A 15,657-nucleotide genomic window follows, 5' to 3' on the forward strand; every position below is an offset into this window, starting at 1 on the left:
TGTAATCTCCACCTCCTGGGTTCAAGCGATTCTCCTGCTCCAGCCTCCCAAGTAGGTGGGATTACAGGCACATGCCACCATGCCCAGCTAATTTTTTTCTTTTTTTGAGACAGAGTTTCACTCTTGTTGCCCAGGCTGGAGTGCAATGGTGCGATCTCAGCTCACCACAACTTCCACCTCCCAGGTTCATATGATTCTCTTGTCTCAGCCTCCTGCGCTGGGTTTAAAGGCATGCGCCACAATGCCAGTCTAATTTTTGTATTTTTAGTAGAGACAGGGTTTCTCCATATTGGTCAGGGTGGTCTTGAACTCCCGACCTCAGGTGATCTGTCCACCTTGGCCTCCCAAAGTGCTGGGATTATAGGCATGAGCCACCGCACCCAGCCATGCCCAGCTAATTTTTGCATTTTTTAGTAGAGATAGGGTTTTGCCATGTTGGCCAGGCTGGTCTCGAACTCCTGACCTCAGGCGATCCGCCTGCCTTAGCCTCCCAGAGTGCTGGGATTACAGGTGTGAGCTACTGCGTCCGACCCTTTTTATTATTATTTCCTGAGATGGGAGTCTCGCTGTCGTTCAGGCTGGAGTGCAGTGGTGTGATCTCGGCTCACTGTAACCCCCACCTTTCGGTTCAAGTGATTCTCCTGCCTCAGCCTCTGGAGTAGCTGGGCTTACAGGTGCTGGGATTACAGGCACATGCCACCACGCTGGGCTAGTTTTTCTTATTTTTAGTAGAGATGGGGTTTCACCATGTTGGCCAGGCTGGTCTTGAACTCCTGACCTCAAGTGATTTGCCTGTCTTGGCCTCCCAAAGTGCCAGGATTACAGGCGTGAGCCACCACACACAGCCAACATTGGCCTATTTTAAAAAAAATAAACCAAGCTCTGGCTGAGCATGGTGGTTCACACCTGTAATCCCAGCACTTTGGGAGGCTGAGGTGGGTGGATCACTTAAGTTCAGGAGTTTGAGACCAGCCTGGTCAACATGGTAAAACCCCATCTGTACTAAAAATAAAAACTAGTCAGGTGTGGTAGCATGTGCACCTGTAATCCCAGCTACTTGGGAGGCCAAGGCAAGAGAATCGCTTGAACCTAGGAGGCAGAGTTTGCAGTGAGCCAAGAATATGCCACTGCACTGCAGCCTGGGGGACAGAGCAAGACACCATCTCAAAGAAAAACCAAAATACAGAAATCAAAAAACCACGCTCATTATTACCTCAAGACCTTTATGTTTGCTATTCCTCTGCCTATAAGATGCATTCCCTCCATTTTTGAAGGACAATTCTTTCTTGTTATTTAGGTCTCAGCTCAATTTTTTCAGAAAGGCTTTCCCTGGCCTCTTTAAACGAAAGTAATCAACAACCTTTATTGCCAGCTAATACTATTCCACTGTTCTGTATATTTCTCCATAGTATTTATTGTTATCTTAAATTCATTTTTATTGTGTATCTCCCCTCAACAGAACCTGAATCCTACCAGGGACTTGGTTAGTCTTGTTTACTGCTGTATTTCTAGTGCCCAGCACACAGTAGGCTCCCAATAAATAGCCACTGAATAAAAGTTAAAACCAACACAAATATCATTTAATTAATTATGAATATATTGAATTGTGCACAATAGTTCATAAAATTACTTTTTTTTTTTTTTTTTTTAAAGACAGGGTCTCATTCTGTCACACAGGCTGGAGTGCAGTGGCGAGATCTCGGCTCATTGCAACCTCCGCCTCCCGGGTTCAAGTGATTCTCCTGCCTCAGCCTCCCCAGCAGCTAGGATTACAGGCACATGCCACTGTGCTTGGTTAATTTTTTTTTTTTTTTTGAGACGGAGTCTTGCTCTGTCGCCCGGGCTGGAGTGCTGTGGCCAGATCTCGGCTCACTGCAAGCTCCGCCTCCCAGGTTTACGCCATTCTCCTGCCTCAGCCTCCCAAGTAGCTGGGACTACAGGCGCCCGCCACCTCGCCCGGCTAGTTTTTTGTATTTTTTTTAGTAGAGACGGGGTTTCACAGTGTTAGCCAGGATAGTCTCGATCTCCTGACCTTGTGATCCGCCCGTCTCGGCCTCCTAAAGTGCTGGGATTACAGGCTTGAGCCACCGCGCCTGGCGTAATTTTTTGTATTTTCAGTAGAGACAAGGTTTTACCATGTTGACCAGGCTGGTCTCAAACTCCTGACCTCAAGTGATCCAACCACCTCAGCTACCCAAACTGCTGGGATTACAGGCATGAGCCACCGCGCCCGGCCTATAAAATTACTTTCACATTTTATTTTGCCTGATCTGTTGTCACATAAGTTCTCAGATGGCTGCTTTAAAATTATTCCTCCTCCTACACTCTATTTTATTTACTTCTCACTGTTCTCAGTATCATAAAGTGCAACATCTTTTTGAAGCAATTTGAATTATAAAGATACATTTGCATGTATATATATGTATATATGCATATACACACACACTTTTTTTTAAGAGATAGGGTCTTGCTCTGTGCAAGTGTTAAGAGTGCAGTGGTATGATCATAGCTCACTGCAGCCTTGAACTCCTGGGCTCAAGTGATTCTTCTGGCTTAGCTTCTTCAGTAGCTAAGACTACAGGTGCACATCACCATGCCTGGCTAATTAAAAAAGAAATTTTGTGGAGACAGAGTCTCACTATGTTCCCCAGGCTGGTTTGAAACTCCTGGCCTCAAGTAATCTTCCTATCTCAGCCTCCCAAAGTGCTGAGATTGTAAGTGTGAGCCACTGCACCTGGACTGCATATTAATATGAAGAGCTTTTCTTCAACAACACTGAACGGTTTTCTACAACGGTATATGCAAGTGGGCACACTTCTTGTCTTATGAATGTTTTCTTTCCCTTTATAAACTCCTTTTCCTTTCTCTTTTCCCCAAAGAAAGGACTTTCTTTTGAAATCTAGAACAAATGAGAACAGAGGATATCCTGGTTTGCTCTGCAAATTTTTTTTTTTTTTTGAGACGGAGTCTCACTCTGTCGCCGGAGCTGGAGTGCAGTGGCTGGATCTCAGCTCACTGCAAGCTCCGCCTCCCGGGTTCCCGCCATTCTCCTGCCTCAGCCTCCCGAGTAGCTGGGACTACAGGCGCCCGCCACCTCGCCCGGCTAGTTTTTTGTATTTTTTAGTAGAGACGGGGTTTCACAGTGTTAGCCAGGATGGTCTCGATCTCCTGACCTCGTGATCCGCCCGTCTCGGCCTCCCAAAGTGCTGGGATTACAGGCTTGAGCCACCGCGCCCGGCCTGCAAATTTTTTTTTTAAGATGGAGTCTTGCTCTGTCTCCAGGCTGGAGTGCAGTGGCATGATTTTGGCTTATTGCAACCTCCGCCTCCTGGGTTCAAGCGATTCTCCTGCCTCAGCCTCCTGAGTAGCTGGGACTACAGGCACGTGCTACCATGCCCAGGTAATTTTTTGTATTTTAGTAGAGACAGGGTTTCACCATGTTGCCCAGGCTGATCTTGAACTCCTGAGCTCAGGCAATCTACCTGCCTTGGCCTCCCAAAGTGTTAGGATTACAGGCATGAGCCACCACACTTGGCTTTTTTTTTTTTTTTTTTGATGGAGTTTTGCTCTTGTTGCCTGGGTTGGAGTGCAATGGCGCTATCTCAGCTCACTGCAACCCCCACCTCCCCGGTTCAAGTGATTCTCCTGCCTCAGCCTCCTGAGTAGCTGGGATTACAGGCATGTGCCACCATGCCCGGCTAATTTTGTATTTTTAGTAGAAACGGGGTTTCTCCATGTTGGTCAGGCTGGTCTTGAACTCCCGACCTCAGGTGATCCGAACACCTCAGTCTCCCAAAGTGCTGGGATTATAGGTGTGAGTCATCGTGCCTGGCCTGCATAACTCTTGATTATCCCCATTATCATGGAAAATTTGTGCATTGTTAAGGAAAGTGGTGCATTGATGGAAGGAAGCAAACACATTTTTAACTATATGACTGAATGACACCATGTCTCTGATTAGTTTGTAACATCAAGTACTTACCTCATTCAGCATTTTTCTTTCTTTAATAGACTGGGTCACCCCTAAGGAGATCAGAAAAGACAGGTTACACACAGCAGAAGAACGTGCTATTTTCATGGAGATGGAGAGGTCAGCGATTCACCAAAGAGCCCAGGAAGAATGACAGAGGAGAGGTCCCTTCCCTCTAAAGCCACAGCCCTTTAATAAGGCTTGTTGCAGCAGTTTCTTTCTGGAGACACAGTTGATGTTTAATTTAAACTTTAAGTTTGCCTGATGCACATGGATTCCTGCCAACTATTAAATAAATCCCTAGTTCATATGCTAACATTGCTAGGAGCAGATTAGGTCCTATTAGTTATAAAAGAGACCCATTTTCCCAGCATCACCAGTTTATCTGAACAAAGTGATATGCATTAAAGATAAAGGTAGTTTAGTGTTACAATTAAAGACCTTTCGATAACTCAGACTGAGCACCGGCAAAAACCTTAGGTGTTAAATGTTAGGTGTAAAAACGCAATTCTGAGGTGTTAAAGGGAGGAGGGGAGAAATCATATTATACTTACAGAAATAGCTAACTACCCATTTTCCTCCCGCAATTCCCAGAAAATATTTCAGCGTCCGTTCACACACAAACTCAGCATCTGCAGAATGAAAAACATTCAAAAGATTAGAAGTTTAAAACTAAATCAGGAATTGCTGTCTTAAGAAGCTAAAGAGCCTCAGTTTCTTACACTCCCAAGATCAATCTAGATTTATGATTCCAAAACCCCTGGTGACAGAATCAGAGGCTGAAAACACCATTAATTATAACCAGCAGGTGTGGATCTTTGGAAGTCTAGGGGAGGCTGATATAAAGTTAAGACCAGAGGAATGTCTCTCCACTCCCTCTCCCCAACACCCATCTTCTAGATGCCAAGGCTAGCTATAGATCTCCATTATAGTGTTCAAGGAATTAGGAATTATCCATGTCAATAGTTTTAATTAATGTGGATGGAGAACATCTATATTACTAGATGGCAATATGTGAAAGGATAAGAAAACAGTATTGTTGAAAACCTAAATCTGAAATGTCAATGTAATGACAAATTTTCACCCCTAGAATGTCTGCCTGGGGGCCGGGCGCGGTGGCTCACGCCTGTAATCCCAGCACTTTGGGAGGCTGAGACGGGCGGATCACGAGGTCAGGAGATCGAGACCATCCTGGCTAACATGGTGAAACTCCGTCTCTACTAAAAAACTAGTCGGGCGAGGTGGCGGGCGCCTGTAGTCCCAGCTACATGGGAGGCTGAGGCAGGAGAATGGCGTGAACCCGGGAGGCGGAGCTTGCAGTGAGTGGAGATCGTGCCACTGCACTCCAGCCTGGGCGACAGAGAGAGACTCAGTCTCAAAAAAAAAAAAAAAAAAAAGGAATGTCTACCTGGGGAGTTCTAACCCTCTAATATTCCCCTGAGAGGGATAGGAGAATACAGTGCAGAGCTTCTATATAAGTATTTCAGGCCGGGCGCGGTGGCTCAAGCCTGTAATCCCAGCACTTTGGGAGGCCGAGACGGGCGGATCACAAGGTCAGGAGATCGAGACCACCCTGGCTAATACGGTGAAACCCCGTCTCTACTAAAGAATACAAAAAACTAGCCGGGCGACGAGGCGGGCGCCTGTAGTCCCAGCTACTTGGGAGGCTGAGGCAGGAGAATGGCGTAAACCCGGGAGGCGGAGCTTGCAGTGAGCTGAGATCCAGCCACCGCACTCCAGCCTGGGCGACAGAGCCAGACTCTGTCTCAAAAAAAATAAATTAAAAAAAAAAAAAAAAAAAAAAAAAAAAGTATTTCAGAAAGCAGTAGCTAAAGAATCACTTGTTTATTTCCCAGTGTTTTAAAGGCCCTTCTGAAGAACTAAGCAAACTAAAGAAAGATCATTTAGTTTTAAAGAGGAGAAATGTATTTAACTAAATCCTAAACACAACAGGCTATCTGCAAGCAGTAGCAGCAGCCATGCTCCTTCACAGAATTCCTTATAATTTTTGAAGTTTTTTGTTTAACTGCTACAAAAGCTGATTTAATAATATGTATTAAACTTAAACATTTTAGTTCAGTTTTAGTTCAAAAGTAGCAAATGTATTAGGTTTGAGTTTAAAGACTGAACTACTTTAGATTTGATTTGCACTTTTTTTTTTTGAGACAGAGTCTTGCTCTGTTGCCCAGGCTGGAGTACAGTGGTGTCATCTCGCCTTACTGCAAGCTACACCTCCCAGGTTCACGGCATTCTCCTGCCTCAACCTCCCAAGTAGCTGGGACTACAGGCACCTGCCACCACGCCTGGCTAATTTTTTGTATTTTTACTAGAGATGGGGTTTCACTGTGTTAGCCAGGATGGTCTCAATCTCCTGACCTCGTGATCTGCCGGCTTCGGCCTCCCAAAGTTCTGGGATTACAGGCGTGAGCCACTGTGCCTGGCCTTAATTTGCATTGTCAAATTTTCTTTTTACCTTTCATTAGCTTTGATGCAAACCTATAGCTTAAGGTATATTAAACTTTAATGACATTTTTCTCTAAAATAGTAGTTTGTAATAACTTGTTCTGGCACCTGGCTCCAATGAGCACTATCCTCTGACCCTGTGGTATAATTTTCATGAGTAAGTAGAAACCTAAGATCATAGAAGTTCTATGGTAATGTATCCAAGGGGTTTACATCATCTCCTCAAGTGCCTGTATCTCTGTGAAAAGAATCATCATGGGCTGGGCACGATGGCTCACACCTGTAACTCCAGCACTTTGGGAGGTCGAGGCAAGTGGATCACCTGAGGTTGGGAGTTCAAGACCAGCCTGACCAACATGGAAAAACCCTGTCTCTACTAAAAATACAAAATTAGGTGTGGTGGTACATGCCTGTAATCCCAGCTACTCAGGAGGCTGAGACAGGAGATGCGCTTGAACTTAGGAGGGGGAGGTTGCAGCGAGCCAAGAACGTGCCATTGCACTCTGGCAGACTTGGAAAGAAGAGTGAAACTCCACTTCAAAAAAAGAGAATCATCATCGAGTGGACTGGAACACATCCAGAGAACCAATTTTGTTAGAAACATTTTAGACTTGAGCCACACAGTCTACATCTTCTGCATCCTCCATGCACTCGTCTGCTTTCTGGAGCCCCAAGAGTCAGTCTTACTCCTGTTCCAGATAACAGTTCTCTTCCGGATAACGGTTCTTCAGATACTTGAAGACAGTGTCTTATTTCCTTAAATCTTCTCATTTCTTCTTCAAAAGACATTATTTCAAGTTACTTTACGGCATCTTTACGATTTAACTCTGAATAAACACTCCCGAGTTTGTCAGTGATCATGTTAAAAACCAAGCACGGTGCTTAAAACAGACATCAGCTTTCAGGCAGTCACTCCAATGGAGAATACGGTGGGGCTCTGGATCTGTACTTCACTTGCTCCAGACCCTATGCTTGTGTTAATATGGCCCAGTTTCAAATAAGCGTTTTTAGCAGCCCTGAAATGTTTACTCAGATTTAGTTTATAGTCAACTAAAAACCCCCAGAGGTCTCCTGTATCACACAAGTTATAATTAAAACCTTAAAAGAGAAAGGTATAGAACAAATGATCTTTCCCCTTCCTTTTTTGCTTTTTCATATGTTAAAACTATCTCGGAGCTGTTATCAGACTTTTTTCCTGAAAAACTCTCAACATACTCAAACTAGGTGTTACATGAAACTGGGGTCTCCAGGTTTTGCTACAGGTTTTGTTGTTGAGACGGAGTCTCACTCTGTCACCAGGCTGGAGGGCAATGGCACGATCTCAGCTCACTGTAACCTCAGTCTCCAGGGTTAAAGCAATTCTTCTGCGTCAGCCTCCCAAGTAGCTAGGATTACAGGTGCATACCACCACGCCCGGCTAATTTTTGTATTTTTAGTAGAGACAGGGTTTCACCATGTTGGCCAGGCTGATCTCGAACTCCTGACCTCAGGTGATCCACCTGCCTTGGCCTCCCAAAGTGCTGGGATTACAGGTGTGAGCCACCACGGCCGGCCCACACTCCAAACCTTAAGCCAAAACAAAAGGGGGTAAGGAAGCAGCAAAACTATTATTTGTCTTTCATAAAGTAATTGATTGACTATTAGAAGACTATCATCCATGCTATGCTCAACAAATATTCTTACTTTTTCATGTTTTTTTTTTTTTGTTTGAGATGGAGTCTTGCTCTGTCGCCAGGCTGGAGCGCAGTGGCATGATCTTGGCTCACTGCAACCTCCGTCTCCCAGGTTCAAGCGTTACTCAGCCTCACGAGTAGCTGGGACTACATGTGCATGCCACCATGCCCAGCTAATTTTCTTATTTTTTAGTAGAGACATTGTTTCACCATGCTGGCCAGGATGGTCTCGATCTCCTGACCTCGTGATCTGCCCACCTTGGCCTCCCAAAGTGTTGCGATTATAGGCGTGAGCCACCATGCCTGGCCTCATGTGATTTTATGCAGCAAATGCAAAGTATTCTGTAAAGGTTCTTGGTATACCTGTTTTCATAACAATATGAGTAGTCTCTTCAGTAATTAGATTAGTTAAAGCGATGTGGTATCTTCTGGCAAACTTGTACACGAGCATCTGAAATTAGATCAAATATTCCATTATCATGAGTTACCTCTAGTACACAGCTCAGAATACTAGTTATCCCACCATGGCATACGTTTACCTACGTAACAATCCTGCACGTTCTGCACATGTGTCCTGGAACTATTTAAGGTGAATTTTTTTTTTTTTTGAAACAGAGTCTTGCTCTGTTACCCAGGCTGGAGGTAAAATTAAAAAAAAAAAAAAAGAAAAAACAAATAATACCAGTTATCCTAGCTTTAAGTCTCTGTTTTTCTCAGAAAGGGTACATTTAAAAAAATTCTAAGATACCTGAAGTCTCAGCCGGGCACGGTGGCTCACGCCTGTAATCCCAGCACTTTGGGAGGCTGAGGTGGGCAGATCATGAGGTCAGGAGATGGAGATCATCCTGGCTAACACGGTGAAACCCCCTCTCTATTGAAAATACAAAAAATTAGCCGGGCGTGGTAGTCCCAAAAATTAGCCGGGCGTGGTAGTCCCAGCTACTTGGGAGGCTGAGGCAGGAGAATGGAGTGAACCTGGGAGGCGGAGCTTGCAGTGAGCTGAGAAGGCGCCACTGCACTCCAGCCTGGGCAAGAGTGCAAGACTCTGTCCCCCCCGCAAAAAAAACAAAAACAAAAACTTGAAGTCTCAAATAGTTTAATAAAAATTATGTACACATCAGCAGACATAGAATTACAACTAAGGATTCAAAATAATATTATACACCTACTATGTACCACAAACTTAAAACTTAAAAAAATATACATTGGGCCAGACACAGTGGCTCATGCCTATAACCCAGCACTTTGCAAAGCTAAGGTGGGACTCTTGAACCCAAGAGTCTGAGACCAAGACCAGCCTGGGCAATACTGTGAGATCTCGTGTCTTTAAAAAAAAAAAAAAAAAGTAAAAATAAAAAATATATATTTTGCTTTAATAGACGATATCATTTGATTCCCTAAGACAGTTTCTTTGCATAGTGACACTCTACTGTACTATAAATTTATCAGCCTACACTTTATAAGCTGAGAGATAACTACCCTACACAGAAAGTTATGCTACAGACATATATGGCTTAAAACCAAGACTCAACCCTCTGATAGTTACAAAACACTGAAATCAAGATGTTACTAAAAGTCAGTGCAAAAACGATCAATTCTCTCGTAAGGAGAAGGCTTAGAAGGGGTTCATATTCTTCCCCAAAGAAATTTAGAGTCCTCTAGCTATTATCTATCAACCAAATAAAAATCAATAGGCAGCAAAAGAAATTAACCAGATCCATTATGGGCACAGTTGACCTAGCTGGTAGGTATTGTCTGATAAATAACTTTGTTTACCAAGGGCCATCATTTACTAGCCATAGCCAAAGCCACCCACACCAGTATTTATGTGCTGTACAATACTGCCATGAAGGTCAGGCCATCTTTCTTTCATGTTGCCTTACTCCACACTGCCACAGGGCGCTGAAAAAATGCAGGCTAGAGAAGCTAATGACATCCTCCCCCCTTTTGCCACCACCCTCTGCCAGGATCATTAGCAATTCTGAACTGATTAATTGCTGAAATCCCAGCCTTGAAACTGTTCTGTTAGAAGAGCAATGCTGAACTGATGAAAAGATCATCTTAATATGGGCTTCAGAATTAATCATGTGTAATACAGTCAGTAGCTTTCATCATAAATTTACCACACTTCACCAAGTCTGAATAGAGCTCAAAGTTTTCCTCTTTGCTTATTTAAAGACAACACCTACCCAAGCCAGTTGTAGTCTAAACTGCAGCTCAGAATTGCCTTTGGCAAGAAAGATTAGACCATTTTAGCCATCTTTAAAAAGCTGAACTTGCAAAACAAAGGGATAAAGAATGCTAATTTTCAATGAATAAGTAAGGAATTCTGGATGTGCAGGCAAATGATCAAGAGCCATTGAAACAGACACAGGTAAGAGCTTTCAGAGCAAACTGCTGGTCTGGGCATGGGATTATGAGATGAAAACATTTACAGCCAGCACTGTGCACTTACTCAGTGTATCTACCAGGGCAGCCACAGCTTACTTTGCCCTTTCAGTAGTGGGATACATCTGGCCAGAGATGTTATGCTAAGTCACTACCTATGGAGAAGTTAGGATGAAAAATCCTAGCAAGGATATATTAAGAAAGATATTTCAGAATGATTTGGTCATCTCTCAGTGTGCAATAAATGGCACACCCACTACTGAATCCATTTGATAATCTGGTATGTTATCTCATCATAGTTTTAAAGAAATATTCACGCAATTATTATTATTATTATTATTATTATTATTATTTTGAGACAGAGTTTCGCTCTTGTTGCCCAGGCTGGAGTGCAATGGCGCAATCTCGGCTCAACGCAACCTCTGCCTCCTGGGTTCAAGCGATTCTCCTGCCTCAGCCTCCCGAGTAGCTGGGATTACAGGCATGGGCCACCACGCACAGCTAATTTTGTACTTTTAGTAAAGATGGGGTTTCTCTAGGTTGGTCAGGCTGGTCTTGAACTCCCGACCTCAGGTGATCTGACCGCCTCAGCCTCCCAAAGTGCTTGGATTACAGGCTTGAGCCACCGTGCCCGGCCACAAATTATTTTTATTATGAAGTGATGACAATGACAATTAATTACAGGGGTGGTAAACTTCTCAGGATGTCTGAAATCCACAAATAGCCCAAAAAGAAACGAGGTTTTACTGGTCTTAATATTTTAATGAGTATTTTTCCACAGTGTGAAGCAATTCCCATTCCTGGCATTAAGGACCCAAGGTGATGCCAAAATCCTAATAGCAAGGGATGTTGCAGGGCAGACGTGGCAGGGCAGACTATTGAGTAACTGTCTTATAAGCCAGGATAAAAACAAACAGTAGAGAAATGCTACTGTCTGGCAGTACGTTTGGAACCAGTCTGAATTTAGTTAAATATGCTGGTAAATTCACCCATGTGAGCCAAGGGGGAAAAAAGACGCCTTCTGGGGAATAAAGCTATACCTACTTGCTTTTACAGATATAAAGGAAAATTCAAATTCAAAAGTCCTATATCATCCCAAAGTATAGCTTTTCTCCTAATATTTAATAATTATTTTCTCAAGTAAATATATATAAAATAATCCACACTATAGCTTTATCTAGATCTAAATTTTCAGAAATTAGTAATGGAAATTAAATTACACAGAACTATGATTGTTTCCTAGATATCTTCCTCTAGGTTATCAATTGCCAGTACCTACATAAAACTGTTTCCAGAATGTTGTTAAGTCTTAGTCATTAGGGAGATACATATGGATACACTCACAAATTCTTCTGGGGTCAGGCCAGACACCACCAAGGACATTCTTTTGTTGACCCTTTCTGTTGAAGCTGTCAATTTTGGCTTCTCCCTGCTCACACTTTCTTCCATTGCATTATACTCAGCAGTATTAGTATTATGAGCAGCAGCTGGACTCTGGGCAGATTCTGCAACTTGCCACTGGGGTACTTTCAATGCAGAGGTTGAAGATGGTATGCTGCCAACATGAGCTGACTCTAGGGCTCTGTCTTCAGAAGGATCAGATTCAGGGTCATCAGAGAAGAGACTGATTCCAGATTCCAGGTAAGGTGTTCCCTCTGAAAGGAATGGGAGAAGTTTAATTTACACAACAATGAATGTTGAATTACAGAGTTTTGGTCTCCGTTAAGAATTAAAAAGACCAGGCCGGGCGCGGTGGCTCAAGCCTGTAATCCCAGCACTTTGGGAGGCCGAGACGGGCGGATCACGAGGTCAGGAGATCGAGACCATCCTGGCTAACATGGTGAAACCCCGTCTCTACTAAAAAATACAAAAAACTAGCAGGGCGAGGTGGCGGGCGCCTGTAGTCCCAGCTACTCGGGAGGCTGAGGCGGGAGAATGGCGTAAACCCGGGAGGCGGAGCTTGCAGTGAGCTGAGATCCGGCCACTGCACTCCAGCCTGGGCGACAGAGCGAGACTCCGTCTCAAAAAAAAAAAAAAAAAAAAAAAAAAAAAAAAAAAAAAAAAGAATTAAAAAGACCAATGAAGTTAGGTTAAGAGAAAAATGGGTACATGAATACAGTGTTAGTGGAAATCCAAAGTAGCCTAATTTCCTAAAAAGGAAATATGGCATTAGGTAGCAAACACCTTAACATGTGTTTACACTTTCAGTCAACAATGCTAGTTTTAGAAATATATCCACAGCCGGGCGCGGTGGCTCAAGCCTGTAATCCCAGCACTTTGGGAGGCCGAGACGGGCGGATCACGAGGTCAGGAGATCGAGACCATCCTGGCTAATACGGTGAAACCCCGTCTCTACTAGAAAAAAAAAATACAAAAAACTAGCCGGGCGAGGTGGCAGGAGCCTGTAGTCCCAGCTACTCAGGAGGCTGAGGCAGGAGAATGGCGTGAACCCAGGAGGCGGAGCTTGCAGTGAGCTGAGATCAGGCCACTGCACTCCAGCCTGGGCAACAGAGCGAGACTCTGTCTCAAAAAAAAAAACATCTATATCTATATCTGTATCTATATATATCTATATATATATATCTCCTAGGCAGATAAAAGATGTATGCAAAGGTTTAGTCATAGGAATGTTCACTGTAACACTGCTTATAATAGTGTAATTTTAGAAGCAATCTAGAAGTCCAATAATAGATTAAATTATGATATACCTAGTCCAATGGAATACTCTTCACCCATTAGTTTGAATATAAATGTTGATGTACAATAAAACAGAAATGTTACTAATATACTAAAGAAGATACCTAAGCAATATTATTTATCATGACATTATTTTAAAAATAAAAGTTTATGTAAAATGACTAAAGAAACACAGAAATATTTTATTATTAAAGAATAAGAGTACAGGCCTGGTGCGGTGGCTTAGGCCTGTAATCTCAGCACTTTGGGAGGCCGAGGTGGGTGGATCACCTGAGGTCAGGAGTTCGAGACCAGTCTAATGAACATGGAGAAACCCCATCTTTACTAAAAATACAAAAAACTAGCTGGGCTTCGTGGTGCATGCCTGTAATCCCAGCTACTCAGGAGGTTGAAGCAGGAGAATTGTTTGAACCCAGGAGGCAGAGGTTGCGCTGAGCCGAGATCATACCATTGCATTCCAGCCTGGGCAACAAGAGTGAAACTCCGTCTCAAAAAAAAAAGAGTACAGGTAATTTTATTTTTTTGAGAAGGGTCTCGGTCTGTCACCCAGGCTGCAGTGCAGTGGCACAAACATGGCTCACCTGCAGCCTTGACCTCCTGGACTCAAGTGATCTTCCTGCCTCAGCCTCCTGAGTAGCTGGGACCACAGGTGTTTGCCACCTTCCAGCTAATTTTTTTTTTTTTTGAGATGGAGTTTCGCTCTTGTTGCCCAGGCTAGAGTGCAATGGTGTGACCTTGGCTCACTGCAACCTCCGCCTCCGGGGTTCAAGTAATTCTCCTGCCTCAGCCTCCCGAGTAGCTGGGACTACAGGCATGCGCCACCAAGCCTGGCTAATTTTGTACTTTTAGTAGAGACGGGGTTTCTCCATGTTGGTCAGGCTGGTCTCGAACCCCTGCCCTCAGGTGATCTGCCTGTCTTGGCCTCCCAAAGTGCTGGGATTACAGGTGTGCGCCACCACACCTGGCTCATTTTTGTATTTTTAGTAGAGACGGGGTTTCATCATGCTGGTCAGACTGGTCTCAAACTCCTGACCTCAGGCCATCTGCCTGCCTTGGCCTCCCAAAGTGCTGGGATTACAGGCATGAGCCACCATGCCTGGCCCGAGCTAGTTTTTTTTTTTTTTTTTTTTTTAACTTTGTAGAAATCACGTCTTGCTACACTGCCCAGGATGGTCTTGAACTCTTGGCCTTGAACAATCCTCCCACCTTGGCCTCCCAAAGTACTGAGATTACAGGCATGAACCACTGCACCTGTCCTTATTTTATCTTTTACGAGGTGGCATCTCAGCTTGGTGAAGTGGCTCACGCCTGTAACCCCAGCACTTCGGGAGGCCAAGTCAGGAAGATTGCATGAGGCCAGAGGTTAGAGACCAGCCTAGGCAACATAGCAAGATGCCGTCTCCAACCCCACCCCAAATTATCTTCTTTATTCCCTATATTGTCCAATTTGGGAGCAATAAGCATATAGTAATTTGGTAAGAAAGGAAAAAAAAGTTGACAAATGTGGCAAATGCTTTATTTTTGTTTCTTCATCCAAGGTAATGACACCATTACTTTTCTCACTTAATAAATCAGCAGATATCATTACCAAATTAAAAACAGCAGAGATGTCATCCTTGAAACATTTCAGAAAATGCCATGCTATCAGGAATTAAGCATAGCTAAGTGGAATATATGAGATTCCTAAAATGACCCTAATGAACATGGCCAAATACCACATTTGATGCCAGTGTCTTTTATGATAATGTGTTTTTGAGGATTAATTAAAAACTTTCTTTACTGATTAAAACTCTGATTTACAAGCCATAAAACACCATTCATTAAAAGTGATTTTTAAGGCATAAAATATACAATTATTTATATTAATTAACTCATAAAAGAAGAGCTTGCTTTGGGATTTGACTCATTTTCTAATAAAGTACTGGCCTAAAACTTTATTCTTTGGCCTTAGGACCCTTGTCTAACAGTTGAAATAAAAAATATATATATATTTTTGAGATGGAATCTTGCTCTATCAACCAGACTAGAGTGCAGTGGCGTGATCTTGGCTCACTGCAAACTCCGCCTCCCGGGTTCAAGCGATTCTGCTGCCTCGGCCTCTAGAGTAGCTAGGATTACAGGCATGCACTAGCAAACCCAGTTAATTTTTTTGTATTTTTAGTAGAGACAGAGTTTCACCATGTTGGCCAGGCTGGTCTCTAACTGACCTCAGTTGATCCACCTGTCTCGGCCTCCTGGAATACTGGGATTACAGGCATAAGCCACGATGCCTGGCCTGAAATAATATATTTAGAGTACACCAAGATTCCCATATCCTCAAAATCATTAGTTAAACCATTAATTAAAATATAGATGGATTAACAGTTTCAACAATTTTCAAGTAAACCTTGATTGACACTTGAGCTATTTTTCTAAAATGGGCTTAAGTATAACAAAAGTGTCCATGATAGACTAGTACATCTAAAA

General features: G+C 43.3%; 1 protein-coding gene across 11 annotated transcripts in view; it reads right to left on the bottom strand.

The window, feature by feature from the left end:
• Positions 1-15,657, bottom strand: part of BRCA1 (BRCA1 DNA repair associated) — a 107,673-nt gene that overhangs the window by 18,819 nt on the left and 73,197 nt on the right. For all 11 annotated transcript variants that reach the window (XM_030923113.1, XM_030923115.1, XM_030923111.1 and 8 more), the window contains 4 exons: positions 11,839-12,149; positions 8,470-8,557; positions 4,525-4,602; positions 3,983-4,023 (listed from right to left, as the gene is read on the bottom strand). In XM_030923113.1, coding sequence (XP_030778973.1) covers positions 3,983-4,023; positions 4,525-4,602; positions 8,470-8,557; positions 11,839-12,149 — 518 coding nt within the window. The remainder of the gene's footprint in view (positions 1-3,982; positions 4,024-4,524; positions 4,603-8,469; positions 8,558-11,838; positions 12,150-15,657) is intronic.

Source organism: Rhinopithecus roxellana, chromosome 19 (assembly GCF_007565055.1).
Source record: "Rhinopithecus roxellana isolate Shanxi Qingling chromosome 19, ASM756505v1, whole genome shotgun sequence".
NCBI lineage: Eukaryota > Metazoa > Chordata > Mammalia > Primates > Cercopithecidae > Rhinopithecus > Rhinopithecus roxellana.